Raw genomic sequence first — 26,224 nt, forward strand, 5'->3', positions numbered from 1 at the left:
TGAAACCCTGAGGTTGCCAGCTTGAGCGCAGGCTTACCAGCTTGAGCACAGGGTCGCCGGCTTGAGCATGGGATCATAGGCATGATCCCATCATCACTGGCTTGAGTCCAAAGGTTGCTGGCTTGAGCCCAAGGTCACTGGTTTGAGCAAGGGGTCACTGGCTTGGCTGGAGGCCCCCAGTCAAGGCACATATGTGAAAGCAATCAATGAACAACCAAGGTGCCACAATGAAAAATTGATGTTTCTCATCTCTCTCCCTTCTTGTCTGTCTGTCCCTGTCTGTCTGTCTCTCTCTCACTAAAAAAAAAAAAAAAAGGAACAAAAGAACAAAACCCAACTAGTCCAAAGATGCTCAGGAAATGAGCAATCACAATGCAATTGTCTCTCTTATGGTCCTGTTCTTTGTTCAGACACTTGGGAGTATCCATGGCACTCTAATTGGAGAATATGGAATCAGAAAGCTTGCCTTTCCTTATGAAACAATCCACATCCTTGGCACAGCTTGGCTGCAATGGTCCCACTCTCACACGCCCTTGAGCATCAATAAGGGGCTTCACTTCTTGAGTCCCTGCTTTGACTTTTAAGGTTCTCCAGTGGGAAAGAGGTAATAGTCTTAAGGAGCTGGACTCTAGTCCCTTGCTAGGCCAGCAATACATGCTCTTAACAAGAGGGATGAGACAGAACTTTCTGTAATAGAGGATATCACCTGTTACTGAACTATGCCAAACAATATTTTTTAAATTCCATTTTTAAAATCATAGCACTGTTTGAGGTAATGAAAAGACTACCACAAAAGTACACAGCACAATCTTGTTTTAAAGAAACACAAAATCAGAAACAACCAAAAAGGTTGTTTCAATAGATGACTGCATAAAGAAGATATGGTACATATATACTATGGAATACTACTCAGCCATAAGAAATGATGACATTTGATCATTTACAACAACATGGATGGATCTTGATAACATTATATGGAGTGAAATAAGTAAATCAGAAAAAACTAAGAACTGCATGATTTCATACATAGGTGGGACATAAAAATGAGACTAAAAGACATGGACAAGAGTGTGGTGGTTACAGAGGAGGGGGAGGGAGGAGAGGAAGGGAGTAGGGGGAAGGGGAGGGGCACAAAGAAAACGAGATAGAAGGTGACGGAAGACAATTTGACTTTGGGTGATGGGTATGCAACATAATTAAATGTCAAAATAACCTGGAGATGTTTTCTCTGAACATATGTACCCTGATTTATTAATGTCACCCCATTAAAATTAATAATAATTTAAAAAAAGAAACAAAATCTGTTATAGAATAGAAAGTAGCTCACGTGCCATTGCTGTACATGCCAATTTGAATGTCCCTAAAGTTAATGTTGTGGGAGTTCAAAGGAGGGAGGACAGTGCAGGTAGGCCTGCCTGGGCCTCTAAGGATGGGATAGGATTTGAAAAGTCACACTGGGTTCCCTTTATGCTCTCCCTCTCATAGAGAGTGGATTCACAGCCACTGATGGCATGTGAGCATATAGAGGGGGAAAATACTAGGGAATCCCCATTGTCTGACTCAGAGACCAGCAAAGAAACTAAAACTATAAGCTCCCAGGCCAAAGAGTGCAAATGTCCACGCAACCAGAGTTGGAGAGATTGGGAAGGACAGTGAGAAAAGGAAAAGGGTTTGGGTTGGGCACCACCACTTAGCACCAAACTGAGGCTGCTGAGATTAGAATCAGGAGCAGCCCTTTATCTCCCTGACAACATGCTGCATCTACCACAAGGCTCTCCAGTCCTGCCCTGGCCACTGTGGACACTCTTGAACCTACTGTAGACACTTTAAGGATCTTCTATAGGAGCCTATACCAACTGGAGAACCAAGAAAATCCTTGAAGATAATGAGGATTATCTGGAGAAGGAAGCCTGGAGCTCATATGGTTTAATTCCACCCTTCTACCTTTTTAGATAGGCATCTAAGAACCAGAGAGAGTAAGTGACTTGCCTAGGGTCACATAGTGAGTATAGCAGAGGCAAGACTGGAACACAGGTCTTCTGCTCTAAGATAGTTTTTTTCTTAGAAGCATCTGACACATGGAAAAGGAGGAAGCTTCTGGAATAGTTCCAAACTGCAGTTGCCTTGCCCTTCCTTACCAACATCCTGCTCAGATATAACCCTGAGAGTCCTTCCCACATAGTTCAAGAGATTGGCCATATTTATAAAAGCCAATGGGCTCCACATGCCAATGATGAGAGCAGCCAAAGCCAAAACCTTTGGGCTGGAGGGAGAGTTTATGCCTCTCTTGGGGAATCTGGAATAACAGAGAATGGTTAAGTGATGAGCAGGATGCCATAAGAAAGTCCTGCGCTTCATACTCTCAGATGCCAGAGCTTAGGTATCTCATAGGTAGTTCGTTCTCTTCACATTACAGTTGTGAAAATTGGGAGCCAGAGAAGAGAGGCAATTTATCCAAGATCATATAAAGAGTTGGTAAAGAGCTAAGCTCACTGCAGTACACACCCAGCTGAATGTTCTTCATAGCCCTGGGGAGAAGAAAAACTATTCTAACTACTGGTCCACCTCTCTTTCAGCCCTATGCGATCTCAGATTTTCTTCCTTTGCTTTAGGTATAGCCTCATGTCATGCTTGGTCTTCATCATAACTGTACACAACAGGGCTTTAATCTAATCTTAATTTCTTCTATACCTTCAAGAGCTTGGGGACAGGTATCACCTTGTATCAAGGTTGAAGCAAACAAAACCCCTCTAGGTATTTTAAACAAAAGGGATTTAACACAGGCAGCTAGTTATACAGGTGATGGAAGAGCTAAGAAGTCAAACAAGAGCTGGTAAGGTCACCCAAAGATTAGTAACAGCAGGAAGTTGTCATTATCCTAGAGTTGGAGGAACACAGGGGGAAGGTGGTGTCCCCAGAGCCCAGAAACTAGGGCAGGATCTGGAGCCAAGGTGCGGGTTACCCACCAGGTGCTGGCTGAGGATGCCACTGGGAGCAGAGAGAGGAAAGAAACATCCTAGTGATGGAAGAATATATACCATGTGTTTGCATATTTGGTACCCAAAAAGGAGTTGGAAAGACTATATTAATATCAGACAAAATAGACTTTTAGACAAAAATTGTTTATAGAGATAAAGGAGGACATTTTATAACGATAAAAGGGTCAATACATCAAGAAGACATAACAAGTAAGTATATATGCACCTAAACAACAGAGCTCAAAAATATATGAAGCAAACATTTACAGAATTGAAGGGAGAAATAAGAGATGTACACAATTTGTCATCTTAGTGAAAGACTTCAGGACCCTTTAAACAGTGGATACAACAAGGCAATAGATCAACAGAGAAAAAGAGGACTTGAATAACACTATGAAGAAACTGAACCTAACAGATATATAGCTATAGAATACTTCTCTCTCTCTCTCTCTCTCTCTCTCTCTCTCTCTTTCTCTCTCTCTCCTCGCCTCCTGTAGCCATGGTTTGATTAGAGTGAGTTGGCCTGGGCACTGGCTCCATGGCCTCCGCCTCAGGTGCTAAAAAATAAAAATGGCTCGGGTTGCAATGGAGCAAGGGCCTCAGATGGGTAGAGCATCGCCCCTTAGTGGGCTTTCCTGGTGGATCCTAGTGGGGTGCATGCGGGAGTCTGTCTCTGCCTCCCCTCCTCTGACTGAATTAAAAAAAGAAAATGAAAAGATAATCATAGGAGAAAATATTATAAATCATGTATCTGAAACGACTTGTATCCAGACTATATAAAGACCTGTTACAACTCAACAATTAAAAAACAAATAACCTGATGCAGGCCCTCATCCCTGAGGGATCTGAGCCCTGGTGGCCTTGTCTTTTTCAGGCCATGATTGCCACCTGTTCCCTGTATCACCAGGCATTCATAGATGCACCAAGAGACATCCCAGTGAGCCCTCGACTTCCAGACACTCTCTCCCCTATGCTCTGTATCAGCAACCCAGCTTCCTCATCCAATCAAAGACAGTTGCCCCCAGCAGTACAGTAACTCCTTCCTTTGTCTTCTATTCCACTATCATAAGAAACTCAAAGTGATAAATAACATTTATAGTTGCAGAACCGTTAGTAAAGGGTTTTCTAGTGGAAGTATTTCCTCAGACCCTAGGAGCAGGGTCGCAGGTCTGGTGAAGCACAAATCCCTCTAGGGCTACTGGGAGTGATCTGAGAGGAGCCACTCCTTGGTTCCTGAACATTTGAATTCTAGCTGTTGGGGTATAGCATATCAGCTAGTGGTTCAATGCATATATCACATGGTGGAGGACAGCTCTTACTGTGTTTTTAGTTTGACATCTTGGGGCCTAACTCTTAGAAATAGTAAATGGTTTGCCTTCATGCATGCCTTTGATATGCAAACCAACCAATGCAGCGCCTATACCATGAACCACCTTCTGTGTCTGGTTTTATGCCTCAGAAGACAGTATTTCTCTGTCCTAATTATCCCAGGCACAGGCATCAGACAATTAGGGGCAGCCCCTACACCCTAGAGCTTGCTAAAGTTGTTCCAACTAGCCAATCCCAAACCTAGTCAGCTCGTTCCCCCTGCCTCATGCATTCTTCCTCTTGAAATCCCCAATAAAGCCCTTTGTCCATGCATTCCTTCTGCCCTTTCTGCCTCCTGACAGTCCTGGGTACTTCCTTATAAGAAAACACAGTAACAATAACCTGATTTAAAAATGGGCAAAGGGCCCTGGCCAGCTGGTTCAGTGGATAGAATGTCGACCCTGCTCATGGATGTCCTGGGTTCGATTCCCAGTCAGGGCACATAGGAGAAGTGACCATCAGCTTCTCTCCCCCACCTACTCCCCCTTCTCTCGCTCTTCCCCTCTTATAGCCAGTAGCTCAATTGGTTCGAGTGTCAGCTGAGGCACTGAGGATAGCTCGATTGATTCGAGCATCAGCCCTAGACGGGGTTTGCTGGGTGGATCTCAGTCCAGGTGCATGTGGGAGTCTGTCTTTCTATTTCCCCTCCTCTCACTTAAAAAGAAATGGGCAGAGGCTGCTTGACTGGTGGTGGCACAGTGTATAGAGCATCAGCCTGGGATGCTGAGGTCCTGGGTTCAAAACCCTGAGGTCACTGGCTTGACTGCAGGCTCATCCGACTTAAGCATAGGGTCACCAGCTTGAACGCAGGGACACTGGCTTGAGCATGGGATCATAAACATGATCCCATGGTCTCTGGCTTGAGCCCAAGATCACTGGCTTGAGCAAGGGGTCACTGGAGCCCCCCAAGCTGGAGCCCCCCGGTCATGGCATGTATGAGAAGCAATCGATGAACAACTAAAGGGATGCAACTATGAGTTGATGCTTCTCATCTCTCTCCCTTTCTGTTTCTCTCCCTCTCTTTCTGTCTTGCTTAAAGGGGAGGGGGGGGGAGCAAATGATTTAAATAGACATTTCTCAAAAAAATATATACAAATGGTCAATAAGCACATGAAAAGGTGCTCAACATCATTAATCATGAAGATAATGCAAATCAAAGCCACAATAAGATACTACTTCATATTCAGTAGGATGGATAGAATAATAAAATCAGACAATAACAAATTTTGTGGAGAATGTGGAACTGTCACACATTGCAGATAAGAATGCAGAATGGTAAGTCCACTTTGTAAAACAGTTTGATAGCTCCTTAAAATGTTAAACATGTAGTTACCCTATGACCCAGCAATTCCACTTGTAGGAGTATACCATACTCAAGAGAAAAAAGCTCGTGTCTACCCAAAAACTTGCACGTGGATGTTCACAGCGTTATTCATTACAGTCAAAAAGCAGTAACTAGAGCGTCGGCCTAGCGTGCGGAGGACCCGGGTTCGATTCCCGGCCAGGGCACACAGGAGAAGCGCCCATTTGCTTCTCCACCCCTCCGCCGTGCTTTCCTCTCTGTCTCTCTCTTCCCCTCCCGCAGCCGAGGCTCCACTGAAGCAAAGATGGCCCGGGCGCTGGGCATGGCTCTGTGGCCTCTGCCTCAGGCGCTGGAGTGGCTCTGGTCGCAACATGGCGACGCCCAGGATGGGCAGAGCATCGCCCCCTGGTGGGCAGAGCATCGCCCCTGGTGGGCGTGCCGGGTGGATCCCGGTCGGGCGCATGCGGGAGTCTGTCTGACTGTCTCTCCCTGTTTCCAGCTTCAGAAAAATGAAAAAAAAAAAAAAAAAAAAAAAAGCAGTAACAATCCAAATGTTCAAATGATGATTAATAAGCAAAATGTGGTATATCCATGCAATGGAATATTATTGGGTCATAAAAGAGAATGAGGAAATGGTACCTGTTGTAACACAGATAACCTTGAAAACATTGTGCTAAGTTAAAAAGCCGGATACAAAAGACTCATGTTATACAATTTTATTTGTAAGAAATGTCCAGAATAGGCAAATCTATAGAGACAGAAGGTAGATTTGTGTGTGCCAGGAGTTAGAGGCAAAGGTGGAGGGGAGATGGGGGGGTCGTTGCTAATGAGTATAGGAAGTTCTATGGGGAGGGGATAAAAAATGCTCTAAAAGTGATTGTGGTAGTGGTTGTACAACTCAGTGACTATACAAAACCACTGACTAGTGCACTTGAAAAGGGCTAATTTTACATGTGAAGTATATTTCACAAAGCTGTAATAAAAGAAAGAAAGGGCCCTGGCCGGTTGGCTCAGCGGTAGAGCGTCGGCCTAGCGTGCGGAGGACCCGGGTTCGATTCCCGGCCAGGGCACACAGGAGAAGCGCCCATTTGCTTCTCCACCCCTCCGCCGCGCTTTCCTCTCTGTCTCTCTCTTCCCCTCCCACAGCCAAGGCTCCATTGGAGCAAAGATGGCCCTGGCGCTGGGCATGGCTCTGTGGCCTCTGCCCCAGGCGTTAGAGTGGCTCTGGTCGCAGCATGGTGACGCCCAGGATGGGCAGAGCATCGCCCCCTGGTGGGCAGAGCTTCGCCCCTGGTGGGCGTGCCGGGTGGATCCCGGTCGGGCGCATGCGGGAGTCTGTCTGACTGTCTCTCCCTGTTTCCAGCTTCAGAAAAATGAAAAAAAAAAAAAAGAAAGAAAGGGCCTAACCAGGCGGTGGCACAGTAGATAGTGTCAGCTTGGGATGCTGAGGACCCAGGTTCAAAACTCCAAGGTCTCTGGCTTGAGCGCAGGCTCACCAGCTTGAGTGCAGGGTTGCTGGCTTGAGCGTGGGATCATAGACATGACCCCATGGTCCCTGGCTTGAGCCCAAAGGTCACTGGTTTAAAGCCCAAGGTCACTGGCTTAAGCAAGAGGTCACTGGCAAGACTGCTGGCCACCCCCAATCCCTGGTCAAGGCACACATGAGAAACAGTCAATGAACAACTAAGGTGCCACCACTATGAGTTGATGCTTCTCATCTCTCTCCCTTCCTGTCTGTCTGTTTCTGTCTGTCCCTCCATATCTCTCTCTGTTTCTCTCTCGCTTGCTTTCTCGCTAAAAAAATAAAAATAAAAAAATTTAGAAAATGGAAAGGAAAGGAAGACAAGAGAAAAAAGAAAGAGGAGATACATTTGGCATATCCCTTCTCTTCTATTATCCATATCTGTCAGTGACTTTTATTGGCCAAATCTACCCAGAAGTCAGATTGCAAAGTAGCTTGGGAAATGTAGTCCCCTGTGACACAGAACAGGGCAGGAGAAGGATGGGGATACAGCTCTCACTGGGTCTCTGACTCTGCCCCCGCCCACACACAGGCTATAAATACAAATACTTGTTGAATCAATAAATGGTCTCTATTCCCCCGCCCTGGGCTGGGTCCTTCTTCTTTGCTTTTCAGAGCTGCATAGGGAACTTCTTTTTTCACAGGGGGCTTTTTTTTCATAGGGGGCTTTTTGAAAGTCAATGACTTGATGATTCACGATCCTAGGACCAGTGAATGTGCCTGCACTCTGTCACCTCTTACACCTCTAGTCCCAGAAGGCTGGACTGGGGGGAGGAGCAGGGGTGGGAGGGGCACAACTTAAAAGGGGCTCATATCACTCACTTCCTCCCCAGACAGGGGAGCACAAGCGACAGCACAGCCTTCCTTTGTGGTTTCAGCTGCCCTGAGAGTATGGACTTGGGTAAGTGAACCTTCCTGTGTGAGAGAACACGGTACGGGGCCAGTCTGACACCCAGACTGACTTGGTGGAATGGGGTGGAGGGTGGGAATGGCAGGCATGGAAAAGCCTACCAAAGAAGTTCCATTCTGCTTTGGTGGGGGTCAGAATGCCACCCTGTTCTCCCAGGCACGACAGGTGCACCTTTCAGACCTGGGGGAGGAAGTAACCACTGGTACCTGGGCAGACCAAGTGGTTGAGGTCATGCCTTTGCAAAACAGTGTGACAGAAGAAGGTGGCGGGGCTGGGGCTGGTGATGATCTGGCCGGCACCTGTTCTCACCTCGGCTTGGAAGGGTGAGGCTCTCCAGACCTGTTTCATCAGGGAGAAATTCTCAGAGGGTTCTGGCCCTCCGATTCCCACCTTTCTCCTCTGCTGAATAGGGATTAGAATCTTTGTTCTCTTGGGGTGAGGAGGAGGAGCAAATTCAAGGTAACTGCATTGTACAAGTGATACTCGCCATGCAAATGAAAGCTGGGCTGCTGCTTTTCTGCCTCACACCCTACCAGCCTCGCCCGTGCCTCTTGCAGGTTATAAAGGCTGGGTAAGCAAAACAGCATGGCAAGGGGCGTTAGCCGGAGAGGTCACAGCCCGGGCCTCCGACACAGCCCCCGCCTCACTTACTTACGTTTTCTACCCAGGCAGATGACTCTTCCCTTTAAAAAGCCCATCTTCCCATCTAACCTTGGTCTTAACTAGAGAGTACAAGAGAAGCCTTGGGTTTAGGGGGTGTTCATCCAGCTCCAGATACCTGGTTTATAAATCTCAGCTGTGGAGTCAGACCCTGCATAGGTTACAAAGGCCAGGTTCCTGGATGGCTCGTTCTCACCAGCAAGCAAGCACCACAGTGGCCTCAAAGCCACAAGAGTTTAGCTTTAAAAAGTGAAGGTTCCCTCTGCTGTCCTCACAACCTTCCCCACCACAGCACAACCTTTTGCCTTCCTTTCTGCCTTTCCTGCCTGCCCAGAAACCTGGGTGGACCCAGAAAACGGTTGTGGCAGGGCTAAAGTGGCCACCTCACACAGTCACTGAGCTCCTGGAAGGCAGGGTCTGATTCTTGCATCTCTGAATCCCAGGTACTTTGGAGGTGTGAGCAGAAAATGTTTGTGGAATGACGTCAAGAACTCTGAGTTGGTTTTAGTGTTTTAAAATCTCTTCCAACTTCTTCTCCTCCCAGCAGCGTACCCTTTAATCCCACTCCCCAGCCATCTACCCCCATTAACCACAGTCACCGGATACAGCTGTTACCCACTGCAGACCCTGCTCCTGACTCTCTGACTTCTGTGAAGGGAACCAAGCAGCGTCCTGGTGGTGGGCTGGTAATTGTTAGAAAAACACCCCCAGGGTGGACGATGACCCTGATTTGTAGTGCCTGCCAATTTCCATAGTGTAAATTCTCCCACCATAGCTGATTTCAAGCTTCTAGCCCATGTCAAGCTATGAAATGACTGAACACAGAATCGGAGAGAGATTTCAGCACTGGCTAACGAGCCTATGAAAGCCAACTCCAGGATACCATTGAGGGTCCTTCTCCAGACCTAGGTTTTGGGGGTGCTAAACCCACAGGCTTTGAAGTGGGGAGGGAGGGTAACCTCTGGTCCAGGAGAAGGGGATGCTCTTGCTGCTTTGCTCAACTTGAGAGCGCCAACAGTCAAGCCCAAAATACTGGTAGAGGGGAAGTCACTGAGCAGCTTTTGCTCAGAATAGGCTATGGACCGTTGGTCTGTTTTTCTGTCTTCATCCTCCCAGCAGGAGCAAGAGGTGGGTGAGGGGGCTGAGTTTCTGTTACATGAAATGAAAATGCGAAACCTAGGCTGAGTTGGTCTTTTTCACAATTTGAATGAGCAGCTGGAGGTGCCTTCCCTTCAAGAAATGAGACAGACCTAAGACCTCAGAATTCCCCAAAGCAGAGAATAAATAAATAAACCGGCCAGAGTCTCCCCTCACAGCTTGGTCGCATATGGCAGCAGAGGGGATGCTGATAGAATCCAGGGCCAGTCTCTCCTGGACTTCTGGGAGCTCGGTTGGGGAGGAGGGGAATGAGGCAGCCCAGGGGAGCTGTCGGAAAATCTCTCCCCTTTGCTTGGTACTTTCCTTCAATCAGCTATTATTGATCGAGGAATTCAAGCATGACCAGTCTGGTGGGAAGAAAGACACAATATGTCACTAGGCCAATGCATCAGAGTGAGATACAGTGCTGATGGGGTAATGGGAAAGATGTTTATAAAGCTCAAAGGAAGGAATAGTCACCATGAGTCAGAGGAACATTTAAGTTGGGTTTTGAAGGGTGTGTAGGAGTTAGCAAACCAGAGACGGAGCAAGAGGCCTGGGATGGGACAGTGATAGCACATTCAATTGCCATTAGAGGCCAACAAGGTGATGTGGGAATGCGCATAGATGGAGTAAAGGGAAGGGAGCAGAGTAAACCAGAAGGTGCAAACCCAACTTACAGGCAGTCAAATCTAAATTTTGTAAACTCCATGCAGCGAAGCAGAGTGTCCTGGGGGCTCAGCCTGCAGACTCCCAGATGGTCAGCTCTGGCCATCTGAAGGGGAAAAGTAGGAAGGGAGGCAGGAGGGAGGCAGGAGGGCCGACCCCTAAGATTTTGTATGGTATTGCTAAGGAGTTTGGACTTGATCCTGAAAGTGATGGGACCCGGTGAAAATTTTTTCTTTTTCAATTAGTTGAATAACAAGACAAGATTTCTGTTTCAGAAGAAGTGGCAGCAAGGGGGCAGCAAAGCCTTACATCAGGGCAGAGGTGGGACCAGCTCTACACTGGGGGAGAAAAGCAACAGAACTGGGTGATCAGTGGGACGTGGGGGAGTGAAGATTCCCCTCATGCTCCATGGAGGTCCCTGTATACAGCAGCCTTATCAGAAATACAGGGTTACACAGTAGTGAGAGTTTTATTCAAATCTCACAACCATCTATTAGCAGCTGTGTGGTCCCAGGCAAGTGGCTTAACCTCTCTGGGCCTCTGTTCTCTGAAATATAGAATGAGAATAACAAGGGATAACTCACAAGATGTTATGAGAGAGGGATATATAAAGACTAAGAAGCTACACAGAAAGCGATCAGGAGTGCTGTTTCTGGGATCAGACGGGTTCAAAAGCCATCCCCACTGCTAGCCAGCTGTGACTGCAAAAGTTATTAATCTCGCTGCGCTTCAGCTTCCTCATTGCTAAATGAAAATAATAGCAGTACCTACCTCATCGGGCTTTTGTGAGGATGAAATAATCATACATGGAAACAGGTGCATAGTGAGAGCTCAATAAATATGAATTATATCACTGGGTAAAGCAATTACTATCGTACTGACTGCAAGATTCAAGCAGCTCTCATCCATCCCTCTTTATTGCCTGAAAGAGAGTCCCCAGTCCCTCCCACCTTCTCTCCAGATTCCTACCACTTCCCTGCTTCTTCCTTCCCCCTCCCTTACCCACCTCCCAAAATAGAAAAGTTGTGTTGGCAGGTGAGGAATTACAAAGAAGAGAAAGTTTGAGGTGGCTTTTGGGGATAGCTGATGGGCAGCCATGATTCCCTGGGTGGCCTGAAGGGCCTGGAAAATGTGGGGATAGAAGTTCAGGGTTTGAAGGGGACAGCCAGCCAGCAATCCCCTCCTCCCAGACAAAAAAAAAAAAAAAGGAGTTTCTCTTGCTGGGCACTTAGGCTGGAGTTTTAGGGAATTTTCTTTGCATTATGATCATTACTAGAAACTCAAGAACTCAGTAAATACCCAATGTATAAGTAGACCACTCTTCAGCCTCTGAGATTTCCGACTTCACTGGTCTCATCTAAACTGTTGGCCCAAGTCGGTTGCTTTATGACTTTTTAACAGACAGAAATGATTTGACTCATGGCCACCAACCAGGCCCCCTCTGCCACACGCCAGAGTTCCCCTAAGTTCCCATTTAGTAGCCTTTCTTGAAAGTGGCCTATTCTGGTCCTACAAGATCCCTGCTCATTTGACATCTCCAACACACCTGGAATGAGAAATCTCTCTCTCTCTCTCTCTCTCTCTCTCTCTCTCTCTCACACACACACACACACACACACACACACACACACACACACACACACACACCAGCTCCCACCCCCTATCCCTTACCCTAGATAGTGGCAAAAAAGAATGGGCCAAGGCCCAGGAAAGGGGGTTAACGGAGTAAAACAGAAACATCGTTGGTGTTCTTCATATTTTACCCATTGTGACTTATCAAAACTTTGAGGTTTCTCAGTTCTCACTGACAGTCAGAGCGGGCTTTCTCTAGAGCAACTGAAAGAGTCATGTGTTTAAAGAAACCTCGAGGGTTCGCAGCAGATGAGTCAGTGGAGGATGGGCGGTGAATTCGTTGGAGAATGAAGACAGTGTGGTTAGGGCAGAAATGTGGACATGAGCTCAGGGGCTCAAGGGGTAATTCAGCAAGGAAAGGGGAATGAGAGAGGAGCTATGATGTTGCATAAGGATCTATTTCCTCCCAGGGCTGCAAATACTCAGGCACAAGCTGGGGACAATGGGACAGTGGGTGCCTGTCCCCAGAAATACCGCTAGGAAGGCAGGTCCAAGTAGACAGCAGAGGGCATGACTGCCATGCGAACTAAGCATCAGGGGCTCCCTCCCTAGGGTTGGGTAGAGAGGTCCTAATGATTTAGGGGGAGGAAGCAGTGGCGGGTTGCATCCAAGTTATGCTTAGGAAGACATGTCTAGCAATAGCATGCAGTATAACTTGCTTGAGGTGGGAGAAATATCTATGTATGTGGTTTGATGTCATTCTTCCTTCCCCTAGGGACCCCCAAGCCCTGAATCCCCAGCCTTGGGTAGGCAGTCCCTCTGGAAAACAATAACTGTGACTTGCATGTCATACAGCAGGATTTCCAGCAAGTGGTGCTGTGGCCAAGTACACAAACTCACCAGGAATGTGCTGCTTCCTCTTGGGAAGCAAGAGACTGCTGGCTGGAGGGAGGCACCAGCCTCCAGAGGTGTTTAAAGCAGGGCTCCAACCAGTTCCCGTCCCTACTGAGACTAGAGGTGTGATTGGCCTGCAAGTCCTGGGTTGGCATTCATAGATGGCATCACAGACCCTCCTGTGGGCCAGGCCTGAGGGTCAAGTAATGGGGAAGGGGACACAAAGGTTCTTTTCTTCACGGAGCTCCCAGGCTGTCAGGTGAGATGAGATTTCTGCAGAAATGCCCCCGTGGACTGCCACCCCTGCTCGGCCCTCCGAGGAATTAAGTTCCCGGTCCGGCCCTCAGCTCAAACACAGACCAGGCAGAACGGAGCAGCCAGGCGCCTGTCCTCCGTGTGCAGCATGTGGGCCTTGTGCTAACTCAGGGTCTCAACCTGCTGCTCAGGCCCAAGGAGAGCCCCCTGATTTCCGTAACGTGCCAGGCTCTGACCCCTGCTCTGGGCCGGGTCTCTTCCCACAGTTCCCACAGCTAACCCCGTGTTCCCTTCCTCCCATATCCCAAGGCTCTGAGTTAGGAACACTTTAAAGAAGGGGAAGCATATACACACTTCAGTCAAACAAAAAAAAGGCAGTCCTGTCAGGGAATAGTCTCCATCCTGCCACACTGACTGCCACAGGACAGCGTCCCCTCAGGCCACCTCAAAGGGCAAGCAGGGCATCATTCTCTGACATATTCCTCAGCGCACAGTTGCTGGGCACCCCCTCTACTCTGGGCCGGCGCTGAGCAAAGGCAAAGGGGTCCCTGCCCCAAAGTCAGACTGAGGGGTGGGCCAGGGGAAGCACCCGTCCACGCTGGATGGATGTCAGCTGAATGAAGAGGTGTTGGGGAGCCCTGTGGGTCCCCAAAACACTCTCCCATTTGTTCCTGAGAGGTCCATCGGTAACACTGCTCTACCCGGCCCCATGAGACCAGCTAGCCTTCCTCAGAAGACACTCCGGGATGGGATGCGTATGCAGCTGCCTACTCACCTCAGCACGGGGGCAGTGCGGGACACACACACACACACACACACACACACACACACACACACGTCCACTACCACCACCCCAGGCCTTGCTTCCTGCATAACCCAGAGTGGGAGGAGGCCATTGAGACCGAGGAGTCAAGACGAGCTGAAGTTCAACCATGAGAGTCGGTCTGGGCCAGGGTGGACTTTCCAACCTCCCCTACAAAGAGGCCCTGAAGAGTCAAGAAGGGGGAGACTGGCCTGCGTTCTAATCTGCTCCTTCTGGGGACCTGACAGTAGAGGAGAAGAGGGGGTGAGGGCAGCGAGGCCGGGCAGCCGGCCAGGGGCTCCGAGGCACAATCTGGTTCTGATGTTCTGTTTCGGCAAGCGCGGTGCCCAGAGCTGGTGATGAAAGCTCCGTCGGCGTCCGTCTCCGCGCCTTCGACCGTAAGGGGGAGCCGTCCTTGCCAAGCAGTCATTTTCTCACCTTGTCTCCCGCAGGGAAGCCAATGAAAAGCATGTTGGTGGTGGTTCTCCTTGTCATTTTCCAGGTAAGGTCTGTTCCTTCCTCCACAGCCCTGTGCCCAAGCCCATCCCTCCCCAGTCCGGGTTCCGGTGGAGCAGCTGGGCGTTTGCTGAAAGGAAACAGATCCAGATGCTAAACCCACTCACCATTCATTAAGCTGATGGTCAGCCCTCTCCAAATGCTGAGTGACCCTGGAGAGCCTATACTCCTTTTAAATTAAAACATGAAAGAACTAAGTTACCACCACCTTCCCCACCCACTTCCAATACCCCCGTCTAAGAGAGAGTCGTGCGGGCTCCGGCTGAGCTCTTAGAGGGGAGTTGCAAAAGCACAGGCTGTCAGAGTGCCGAGTTCTGCACATATGGACACGCACCCATGCACGTAAAGCTTCATATGTTTTAACGGGCTGAGAAAAGGACCTTCGGTGTGATGGCCGGGCTACTGTCCAGTCACCCCAAGGCTGCCTCCCTCCCCAACAGCCAGCCAAAGGCTCCCCTGGAAGCCTAGATCTTTTTGTAAAATAAAAGACCCATCTGAAACCCACTGGGGGGTAGGGTGGGGCCCAGGACCCTGGGGTGTGAGGGGGGGACGGACACTTATATACTTTTTAGGGCCGGAACTCTACAGGAGCAAAGCCCTCCAGTTTACAAGGCTTTGCTTCTCAATCTCAGAAGTGGAAACAGAAAATCTGCCCCCATCAAGTGTCAGAGTTAGAAGAAACTGTAACTGGTGGAGTGCACTCTCCTCCATTTGTTGCGGGTGGGAGCTGTCTTGGAGGGTGAGGGGCAGCTGAAACAAGAGCTGGAGAGGCAGCTTGGGATCTGGCTCTTCTCCAGGTCTGGAGGCCAGAGGGGCAACTTTCCAGGAGCTCTGGCCAGAGGCAGGCCCCAAGCTGGGCACTGCTCCCAAAACCCCATCCCAGAGGCCCCCCGGAGCTTGGGCCGCAGCCTGCAGCTGGCCCCCTTCCCGGGGCGGGGGGGGGGGGGGCTAGAAGGTGGGGGAAGGGTTGATGGGCAGCTGGGGCTCTTTCTTCTCTTTACTTGGGTAGATAGGGTTGGCTCAGATGGGGCAGGATGTGGTGGGGCTGTGGGCTGCAGAGGCGTCGAGCCTGGTGGCTTATGGGGGGGCTAGCAGAGGGGGAGAGAGAAGGCAGGGGTGGTGGGGAGCACACTTTGTAAAGGCTGGATACACAGCCCTCTAGGAGGGCCCAGAACCCCCTTTTGTCCAGGGGCCCCAGACGTAAGGCCTGGGCCTTACTACGGGTGGTCCTCCCGGGCTGCAGTCATGCCCCAACGAGGGAAAAGGAGTTGCCACTGACTTTTCTTTTTGAGATAACAATGCCCAGAGAAAAGACTCCTGGACACTCTTTTTCCTCATCCTGTCCCCCAAGCAGGACAGTGATGAGCCCAGAATTGAAATGAGGAAGACAGAGACCGGGCTCAGGGACGTGGGAGACTGGACTCCACGTCTGGCTGTGTAACCCCGAGCGAGCCACCTCGCCTCTCTGAGTGCCTGCCTCTCTTTCCTCATTGTTAAAGTCCCGGTCCTCCAGCTGTATGCAAGTCCAGCATGTTCAATGCTCAGAGTCCAAGCCCCAGAGGAGGGAGCGCCGGCTTCCAGCCCAGCTCCCAGCCTTGCCCGGGCTCGGCTGTCACCGTGTCACTGTGCACAGAGGCATGAGCCCACACGTGAGCCCTCCTCCTTCATTGATAAAATCACAGCAGGCCGTTTCAACCTTCACCCTGCTCTGCAGACAGGCTAAAAAAAGCCCTGAGCAGCTGAGCCCTGTTGATTGGGATCTGTCTGAAGAGACTGCAAGGAAGAGAGAGGCAGAGAGGAGGGAGGAGAAGGTGGGAGACAGCTGTGCTTCCGCCCAGGGGCTCCGAGAGAGGACGGGGTCACAGCTGAGGAGGAAGCGGCCTGCGGGCCTGGAATCCATCCCTGCTAGAGCCCAGTGTGAAGTTCAGTGTGCTGGGCACCGTAGCCTGAGCCCCTGCAGCGCCCCGGGCACTGTGCCCCCGGCCCCAGGGATCCAAAATATTCTTCCAAAGTCACTCGCCACCCATGGTCACGGCAGCTGGCCCCGAACCAGGGCTTAGCAGGCTCTTAGCAGAGCTTGCATCTCCCTTCCTTCCCACTCCAGGCCCTCCTCAACCTTACCCCCATGGTGGATTTCCCTCAAAAGCTGAAGTATTTTGTAGGTTTCTTTCTGGAAAGCTCTTTCTACCAGACTCTGAAGGAGGTTCAAGAATAAAGGCACAGGCTCCCACAAAATAAAACCTCCGCGGAGACAAGTGGATGCCTGAGCCTGGGTTAGGTACGCACAACACCCTGAGAAGGAGATCGCGTTCATCCCCATTTCACAGAGAAGAAAACTAAGGCCCAGAGAGACGAAGTGTGTTTAACTGTCTCAAGGCCCGTTTGATCCCAAAGCCCAGACTGTTTCCGGTCCGCTGTCAGCGCATGTAAGGTGGGGTCCCTCAGAGCTGGCAAAACCAGAGCCTGACTACTTGTTAGAAATGCAGGATCTCAGGCCCCTCCCAGCCTGTTCAGGACATACGCTTTAACAAGATGCCCGAGTCACTTATATGTGTGTTAAAATTTGAGAAGTGCTGATTTCAAACCAAAGGACCACCTGAAAAGTTTAGAAAAACAGATTCCTGCTTGACCTGAGGTGGCGCAGTGGATAGAGCATCGATCTGGAACGCTGAGGTTGCCGGTTCGAAACCCTGGGCTTGCCCCGTCAGGGCACATACAGGAAGCAACTACTATGAGTGGATGCTTCCTGCTTCTCCTCCCTCTTTCTCTCTCTCTCTCCTCTTTCTAGAAATCAATAAATAAAATCTAAAAGAAAAACAGGTTCCTGGGCCCCGCTCCCTGAGGTTTCTGGGGTAGTAGGTGTCATATGGGGTCCAAGAATATGCAGGTGACAGTGATGACGATGTTGACGACGGGGACCACACTTTGAAACCCCTGCTCTGAGCAATCTCAGGGCAACGAGACTTTGACCCACTTAGCTAAAGCTGGATTGTGTTCCCCGGTGTCCTTCCCTACAGGTGTGCTTGTGCCAAGATGAGGCCACGGACGATTACATCGGAGAAAACACCACGGTGGACTATACGCTGTTCGAGTCTGTGTGCTTCAAGAAGGACGTGCGGAACTTTAAGGCCTGGTTCCTCCCGATTATGTACACTGTCATTTGTATAGTGGGTCTGCTGGGCAATGGGCTGGTCGTACTAACCTACATCTATTTCAAGAGGCTCAAGACCATGACCGATACCTACCTGCTCAACCTGGCCTTGGCAGACATCCTATCCCTCCTGACCCTTCCTTTCTGGGCCTACAGTGCAGCCAAGTCCTGGGCCTTCGGCATCTACATTTGCAAGCTCATCTTCGGCATCAACAAGATGAGCTTCTTCAGCGGCATGCTCCTGCTTCTTTGCATCAGTATTGACCGCTATGTGGCCATCGTCCAGGCCGTCTCGGCCCACCGCCACCGGGCCCGCGTCCTTTTCATCAGCAAGCTCTCCTGTGTGGGCATCTGGATGCTGGCCATGATGCTCTCCACCCCGGAGGTGCTGTACAGCGGCATCCAGAGGAGCAACAGTGAGGAAAGCTTCCGGTGCTCGCTCATCACCGACCACGTGGAGACCTTGATCACCACCCAGGTGGCCCAGATGGTGGTGGGCTTCCTGATCCCCCTCGTGGCCATGAGCTTCTGCTACCTGGTCATCATCCGCACCCTGCTCCAGGCGCGCAACTTCGAACGCAACAAGGCGATCAAGGTGATCATCGCCGTCGTGGTGGTCTTCGTAGCTTTCCAGCTGCCCTACAACGGGGTGGTCCTGGCCAAGACAGTGGCCAACTTCAATATCACCACCACCAGCAGCTGTGAGCTCAGCAAGCAGCTCAACATCGCCTACGACATCACCTACAGCCTGGCCTGCGTCCGCTGCTGCGTCAACCCTTTCTTGTACGCCTTCATTGGTGTCAAGTTTCGCAATGACCTCTTTAAGCTCTTCAAGGACTTGGGCTGCCTCAGCCAAGAGCAGCTCCGGCAGTGGTCTTCCTGCAGACACACCCGGCGCTCCTCGATGAGTGTGGAGGCCGAGACCACCACCACCTTCTCCCCCTAGAGGCTCCTCTGCCTGGACTCGTAGGACCTCTCCCAAGGCCCCAGGATTGGGGACAGGGAACTGATGACAACTCAGGGGCAAAAGCTGCTGAGGGAAGGGCAGTTCTGGCCTGTAAGGTTTTATCTCATGGTGAAAACCCAGGCCACAAAAGACAGGTGAAGCCCAACCCTCATTACCTCAACTAAGTCTGTTGAGACGTGGCTGATAAGCTACCAGATCCGGCAACAACCTGACACCAAAGTTGTTGTCCCCCAAACCAAAAACCAAAGTGAAAGTCGAGAAAGTTCACACATCCTGGAGTGAAGGTGCTGAGAGCCAGGGCAGGACAAGGGGCTGGAGAGATCTCAGAATGAAGCTTCAAGGGCTGGGACGAGCTCTTCCAGAAAAACAAGGCTGTGTTTCCAAGACCAGAGGTGGTGGAGAGACTTCTTGGCTTGGCAGGGAAAGGGAGACGCCAGTGGGTCAACTAACTCTCTGAATCCCTCCCTCCATCTCTCTTTTTCCACTGTCATCCGAGCCAGCAGGAAATGGCAGCCTCCAAGCCTCCGTAAAAGCACACTTGCCTCTCACTTGCCGCCCTCGCAGGCCCTCCGCGGGGAGAGGGGTGGTGTTTCCAGCAGGCCAGCTGCCTCCAGCCGGCCAGGGCCCTGTTCCCAGCCAAGGCTCTGGGGCAGGGATGACGCAGGCCAGATCTTCTTGTGTCCCAGCTCTGCTATAGGTTGTAGGAAAGGGCAGAGAGCGGAGTGAGGGGCCCAGGTGTGGGTGACAATACTGGCTGCCAAAGGCCAGCGTGCTGCTTCTTTGTTCTTTGTCACAGACACAAAATACTAGCATCCCGTCCTGCTTTCAATTCATTGAGAGTACGTTTTACTCATATACAAATAAAAGTTTTTCCTCTGAGGACACAACAGCTTGAAAAGAAAAGAAAAAGGATTTTTGATAAATGACGAATGAGTGTGTTCTTGTTTTGCAAACCCTCGCGCCCCACCCGACCACCCCCACTTCCCTCTGCCCCTGCCAGCCTCGGTTTCTCAGAGATGCTCAGAGCCAGGAGGCCTACTGAGCTATGCTTTGAGCCCATCCAGTGACGCAGGCCTAAGAGGCTGAAAGGCAGGGAGACGGGAAGTACATGCAGTGCGTCCAACTTGCAAGTAGCCTTCCAGAGCTCATGGGACAGGACTGAAGTCTTTGTGGTCAGCAGTGACCCAGGGACACTGGTATGAGCAGAGCTTTGGAAAGAACAAAGTTGTCGCTATAACCTCTGTGGCTGGGAACTCTCACTGACCCTTAGCGGCATAGGCACACTGGTCTGCTCCTCCGTCCCTGATCAGTCCAGGGGCTGGAACTACAGCCCTTCACCTTTTGTCAGTCCCATTCAGGCTCCAAAACTGGCGATTAGAGGGAGGGCCTCTCCCTGGGCTCAGAGACCATGGCATGCTGGATTAAGGGGATTTGGGATGGGACCCACACGAGAGGCTACACTCTCTGCTGGATACTCGAGAGCCAGGCCCACCCATAGCCCTCCCTACAGCCATTGCCTGTTGTAGCAATGGCTTTCCATGGCGCAGATCCTCACCATGGGAGGGGAAGGGATGAGAAGCAGCCACTGCCCCACACAGGCCCAGGAGCCATGTCACTGGGTGCCCTGATGTCTGCCCAACACTCCGATTTCTTCCAGCAGAGAGAAGGTTAGTCCAGCCGTGATGTATGAAGAGGAAGCTGAAGGGCCCAGCACTATAATAGCTTGGGGGGCTGAAGGGGCACAGCAGCTGAGACACTCATGCAAAAGATGATTCCATCAATTTTTCTAAGTGAAAAGAGCCTTGTCAAAAATGGAGCCTGGTAATGAAGCCCGTTCTCTAATCTCATAAGCACATTATATTACCATCCTCCAAGGGCTGCACGGGGCGCAATTTGTCAGCCAGCCTCCGAGCTGGGGGCCGGCGCCCCGGGAAGAATGAGCCTGGCACGGATGTGGAGCAGCAAGCCAGCGCAGCAGGGGTATTAAATATAAAAGACGCAGCTGCATCTGTGTGCATGCGAGCGAGCGTGGGGCGAGGGTGATCCCAGTGTGCCTGTGGGACCCGAGGGGGACGTGCCAGGTGTGTGTGGGTGTGAGCCTGCTGGTGTGCACATCCTAATGAGGTTCCCAGTGGGGAAAAGACCCTCCTTCCCTGAAGGGGAGAAATGTCACAGGAAGGGGAGGTCATGAACAGGAAGCCAGGCCACCCCACAAACATGCCACCTCGGCTCCAAATACGATTTCTAAAATTACTGGACATCTCCAAGTATTTACAAAGACAACAAAACCCTCAGCAATGTTAATTCCCCAAACTGCTAGATCTTGGCTTATTGCTAGCCTGGCCCTGCTCTCTTGTTCAGTGTTCTTACATGCCTACCCTGAGCTTTGGAGACCCCTGGGAAGAAAGAACGGATTCACTGGGGAGCACCCCCCCAGGGCATCGCTCTCTCTCTCTCTCTCTCTCTCTCTCTCTCTCTCCCTCATCTCTATCTGCTTCATACGCTGTCCCACCATCCCAGGTTCATGGCCCCCACAGCGCCTCCATGACTCTGGTAGCTTTCCCCTTCTTTCTATTGACAGGCCCTTGCCCCCTCAACCTCCCCCGGCTACAACCCCAGACCACAAATCTGTCATTTCAGCCAAAGGACCACACTTCACGAAGCATGAACTCCCAGAGCTGCAAGGGAACTCAAAGCTCTGGCTCACTACCCGATCATTCTCCGGGTTGGGAAACTGAGGCCCAGAGGGAGGGACTGACTTGCTTAAAGAGGCGTGCAGGGAGATTGGATGAAGTTGCACTGGGGACCTGAGGCTCGGGCTGGCAGGAGGACTGCAGGAGGTCGGCGGGGGAGAACAGAGGCTCTGGAGCCCGGCCGACTTTCAGTCTCATCTCTCTTGCTTCCCAGCTGTGTGACCTTCAGCTCTTGCTCAACTGCTCTGAGTCTCAGATTTCCGAACTGCAAGATGGAAAGGATCTGGCCAACGTTTAGCACAGTGCCTGGAGTGTTGAGTGTGGCAGTTAGGAGCACAGACTCTGCAGCCAGATTGCCTGGTTTGAATCAAAGCTGCACCACCTGGGCTGGTTACTTAGTCTTCCTGTGCCTCAGTTTCCTCATCTGTATAATGGGGGTAACCACAGTACCTACCCCCTAGGGTTGCGGTGTGGGATAAAAGAATTCACGTATGTAAAATGCTTAGAAATTTTTATAAAATTGCTGTTGATGATCATTGAGATGTTTTATAAGTGGTAGCTTAAAATAAAAAAGTTGCTAACCACAAAGTAACCAACTTCCATTCCTAAGCCTCATTTCCATCCCCCTACACTCTATAAGTCAAGCCTGAGGGCAACTTTGAGATTAGTCTGTCCTAGTCTGTCCTGCCACCAAGGGTACAGGTGAGTCAAGGAGGCTCAGAGAGGGGAAGTACTCACCTGAGATCTCTCAGAACTCTTGGCAACACTAGAACTTGAATCTGGGCTCCAAGCTCCCCAGAGCTCTTCCCCAAACCCCCTGCATCCTTCCAACTTTTCCCGGGCAGGCCTGTGGCCAGGTCCCTAAGGAGAACCCCCCCCTTCCTCTTACACAGTCCCTTGTCCTTGCCGTCAGGTCTGACAGGACGAACTGCGATAGAAATGTGGCAGCGGGCCCAAGGGATATCAGACATCTGATATTTTAAAGAAAGGAGCCCCTTTGGGAGTTAGGGTCCAAGTTGCATTCTCTGTTGAGGGTGAACACTTGGAGGGAGAAGAAACAGACCTATAGGGGTGACCAGGGTGCGGGTGAAGGCAAAAGAGATCAGGAGGCGAGGGGAGCAGAAGACAGGGGAAGGTGAGGCAGAGCTAGCTTCTGGGCCCAGGGACTACGAGGCTGGCGCTGGACTGAGAGAGCATTCTCAGTGGGTAGGAAGATGGCCCCTCTACATGCACATGCCCACACAGAGCTCCGAAGGCCTCCCAATTCCAGGTGGGGGAAAGGTGCTGCATTAGTCTCAGACAGGTGGTACCATGGGCTTTTTTGCTGAGGAGGGATTAGAAATGGCCCAGTTTCCCTGGTCTGAGCTCCTGGGAAAACCCCGGGGGGAAAAAAAAGAGTAGAGCCTCTCCTTCAACTAAGCCTCCCAGCATCCCCCAGCCCACCCCACCTCCACCATGGGAACAGATGTCCTGGAGGTACAGCAGGGAGTAGCAGCCTCATTACCCATGGCCCCCACGCCATCCCTGCATTGTCTTGTCTCAAACCCAGAGACACGGACCAGGGACCCATGCAGAAAAGGCTCCGCAACCCTTGCTCACGGCCAGAGCAGCCCTAGACCAACGCGACTCAACTGATCCTGTCTGAAATCAGAAACATGGATCTTCCCGCAGGCTCCTCTGTGTGTGCACGAGGCCCGATTCAGACTTCTCTGCTGCTGTCAGTTTCTACCCTCCCACATTCAATTCAACAAATATGACCTTATTCTTGTCCATTGTTCACTAACCCCAGGGAATTCGCTCGCTCGGTTGTTCTATGTGTCACAGTGACCACTATGAAGTTCGGCCTCCGCCTTCTCATCTTTCCATAAATAAACATCTCCCCACACGAGCAGGGCGCAGGGCGGGGGCAGAATTTGCCTGGCTCTGACCAGCTCCATTCCCTGATGGTGCAATAGTCCCTGACATCAGACCTCCGTGCCCACTGGCAGGAGAGCAGATGAGGAAATTCTGGCCATCCATCCGGTGCTTGTGTCAGAGCTTGCTTGGGCCAGAACGCTTCGCATTTGTTCTGAGTAAATAGCTGATGTGAAGTTCAACAGATGCTGTGGACAGAATGCCCCCAAACCTTTTTCCAATGTTTAAAAAGAGGCCTGGAAATGCACACACATTTATCTTGTGTGGTTTATGTAAACTGCTCTCGAGTGGCCGAAGCAGGAATGTGATCACATGCAAAGACGGAGTGGTGCACTCTTACCAGGCCGGGGGAGGGGTGATTGTTCCTATGACACGTCAAGGGGCCTGTGCTCAAGCCAGAGGCCAGGAGTCAGCTCTGCTTACGTGGCGCCAGCTCTGTCTCTGGCCCAGGGGCTTGGGCTTCCTAGCTCACAGCTGGCAGCCTGGACGCAACCAGCTTACCTCCACTAGCGACTCTTTCCACCATCTGCCTTCTCCTCGTAACTCCGTTTCAGGGACTCTCAGCTGCCGAGGGGTGCTGCTGGCAACCTTTGGACTTGGGAGGCCAAGGAAAGAAGAGCAGGGAGAACTATGAGAAGCCCTGAGCCCGGGTGGTTCATGGAGAAACCCCTCTCTCTGCCTTCGTCTTCATCTTCAGAACAAGACCCAGGCCCAGGCCCACGTGGAACCCTTCAATCTTTGGCAAAGGCACAACTTCGATTTTTGTCCAAGAACTCTATCTGCTCTGCGCCCAGCCTCCTTTCAGTACCCCCACCCATTCCCACGCCCCCTAACTCCCAAACCTGGGGAGGCCCGTGAGAGTTCATGCTGGGAGAGTCAGACATCAGGAGTGGGGCAGGGGTCACAGAGCCTCAGGTGGAAGAGACCTTGAGGAAGTAGAGGGGGGTCTAGCCTAGGAAGGGGCTGGGCTGACATTTACTGAGTGCCTATGACGTGCCAGGGACAACAGGCACGGAAACAGAGTTTTATGTGACTTACCTGAGTTAACACAGCTAGCAAGAATAATTACAACCTTAGTAGGATTTTATCATGTATTTCACACTGTCCTCAACATCATATCTTATTTAATCCTCACAACAACCCTACCAGAGTCATATTCTACCAATGATGAAGCTGGGGCTCAGAGAGGTTAAGTAACTTTGCCAAAGTCACACAGTTACCACATAACAAAGCTTCCAAGAGATTTTAACTAGTTCTAGCTGGCCTCTAAATCTCATGCTCTCACCACTCCACTCCACAGGCCAACTAAATAGCTGTCTATTCATGATCAAATATGTCTATGGAGCGTTTACTTGGTGGTAGGCAATATGCCAACATTATCAAAATGTGCCAGCCAACATTTTTCCAAACCTACTGGATGCAGAGCTCTGTCTGACCTGAGAGGTGTGAGAATCCACTAACAAAGACACAGCCCCCTGCCTGAGGGATGTGACCCCACAGCCAGGCCGCAACCTGGTCTTTGCCGAGAGCTTCGTGTGCGCTGCTCCCCTGCAGGCCTGCCTCTCAGCGGGCCCCTCCGTAGGCAGCCCTGCAGAGCTGTACGCTCTGGGAAGCAGGTACCCTGGCTCTGCCACGGGCTCCCTGCCTGGGCATCACGGGCGGGTCATTTTCTCTCTCTGGGCCTCCATCGCCTGAGCTGTGAGATGAGGAAGTTGGACCCAACGGTTTCTGTCATCCCTTCCAGCTTTGATGCGCTGCAGGCACGTTGTCTGGGTGGTGTCAGCCGGGCAGAGCCCTGGGTTGGTGCCTGGAAGGGGTGCAGGATGAGTGGGTGAGGGGCTGAGGAAGCTGCCCCACCCCCAGCTGTGGTTTCTGGTGGGGCCACCGTGGCAACAGGCGGAGAGAAGTGTTTGTCACCCTCCCAACAAAGGCAGTAGAACAAAAGTCTCCCCGGGCACTATGGGAGCAGGCAGCAAAGGCGCCAAAAATAAAGCACACACACGCCTTTCCTTTGATAGGCACCGCCAGCAGCTGCTGGGGTTGTGAGAAAAGGGTTCAGATTTCATGCCCAAGAGCTCACGCGCACACACACACAGTCACACAACAGTCCACATACACAAGTCACACACTCACTCATATATATGACCGGCTTCACAGGCTTGAGATGTGTGCAGTCACACAGGGTCCTGCCTGCAGAAGGGCCCAGACTGGAACGTTTGGCTGTCTCTGCCTTAAAATCCTTAATAATTTTTGAGCAAGAGGCCCAGCATTTTCATTTTGCACTGGGCCCTGCAAGTTCCGCAGCCAGTCCTGCTGGTATACATTTATAAATGTATATGTTCACAAGATGCTTGCTAAACACACAAGCACTTACAGGTGAGGGTGCACCGCACACAGCAGTGCAAGTACGTACACACACCTCCCCACACGCGGCAATAGTCCCCTCACCCCTGAGGCACACTTGGTGTAGCACACACGCATGACCCAGAGGGCCTGCGGCTCACCTGCAGCCCATGGGCACACTGACTTCACATTGAGGGGCAACAGAACAAAGCCCCGGGGACCAGGCATGGTGGGAAAACAGATTCTCTTCCTCTACCCCCTACCTCCCCAACAGCTGCAGCTGGCTTCTCTCCTCGGCCTGCGACCAGCTGCTGGGACCAGGAGGAAGGGAGAGCGTGGGAAGTGAAGGGATTGATGGGGAGGGGGCAGGGCCGGGGGTGCAGAGGGAGAATGACAGCCAGAAAGAGCGAGAAGGGCAGAATGGAGTTTCCAGATGAGCAGCAGTCCCATAAGAGTTGAGATGGTCTCGGACCCAAAGGAGTGAGAACAATGGCCCTGTCCACCCCCACCCCTGCGCTCCCATGAGGTAGACACAGAGCTCCACCTCTGCTTCTTATTAGCTACGTGGCC

At 51.2% G+C, this 26,224-nt stretch overlaps 1 protein-coding gene across 1 annotated transcript; it reads left to right on the top strand.

Moving 5' to 3' along the window:
- Positions 1–7,985: 7,985 nt before the first annotated feature.
- On the top strand, positions 7,986–19,630 carry CCR7 (C-C motif chemokine receptor 7). The gene is made up of 3 exons (XM_066364240.1): positions 7,986–8,072; positions 14,523–14,572; positions 17,604–19,630. The coding sequence occupies exons 1-3, from the start codon at positions 8,063–8,065 to the stop codon at positions 18,681–18,683; spliced, it is 1,140 nt and encodes a 379-aa protein (XP_066220337.1). The 5' UTR covers positions 7,986–8,062; the 3' UTR covers positions 18,684–19,630.
- Positions 19,631–26,224: the final 6,594 nt, after the last annotated feature.

This window comes from Saccopteryx leptura, chromosome 2 (genome assembly GCF_036850995.1).
Source record: "Saccopteryx leptura isolate mSacLep1 chromosome 2, mSacLep1_pri_phased_curated, whole genome shotgun sequence".
Classification (NCBI taxonomy): Eukaryota; Metazoa; Chordata; class Mammalia; order Chiroptera; family Emballonuridae; genus Saccopteryx; species Saccopteryx leptura.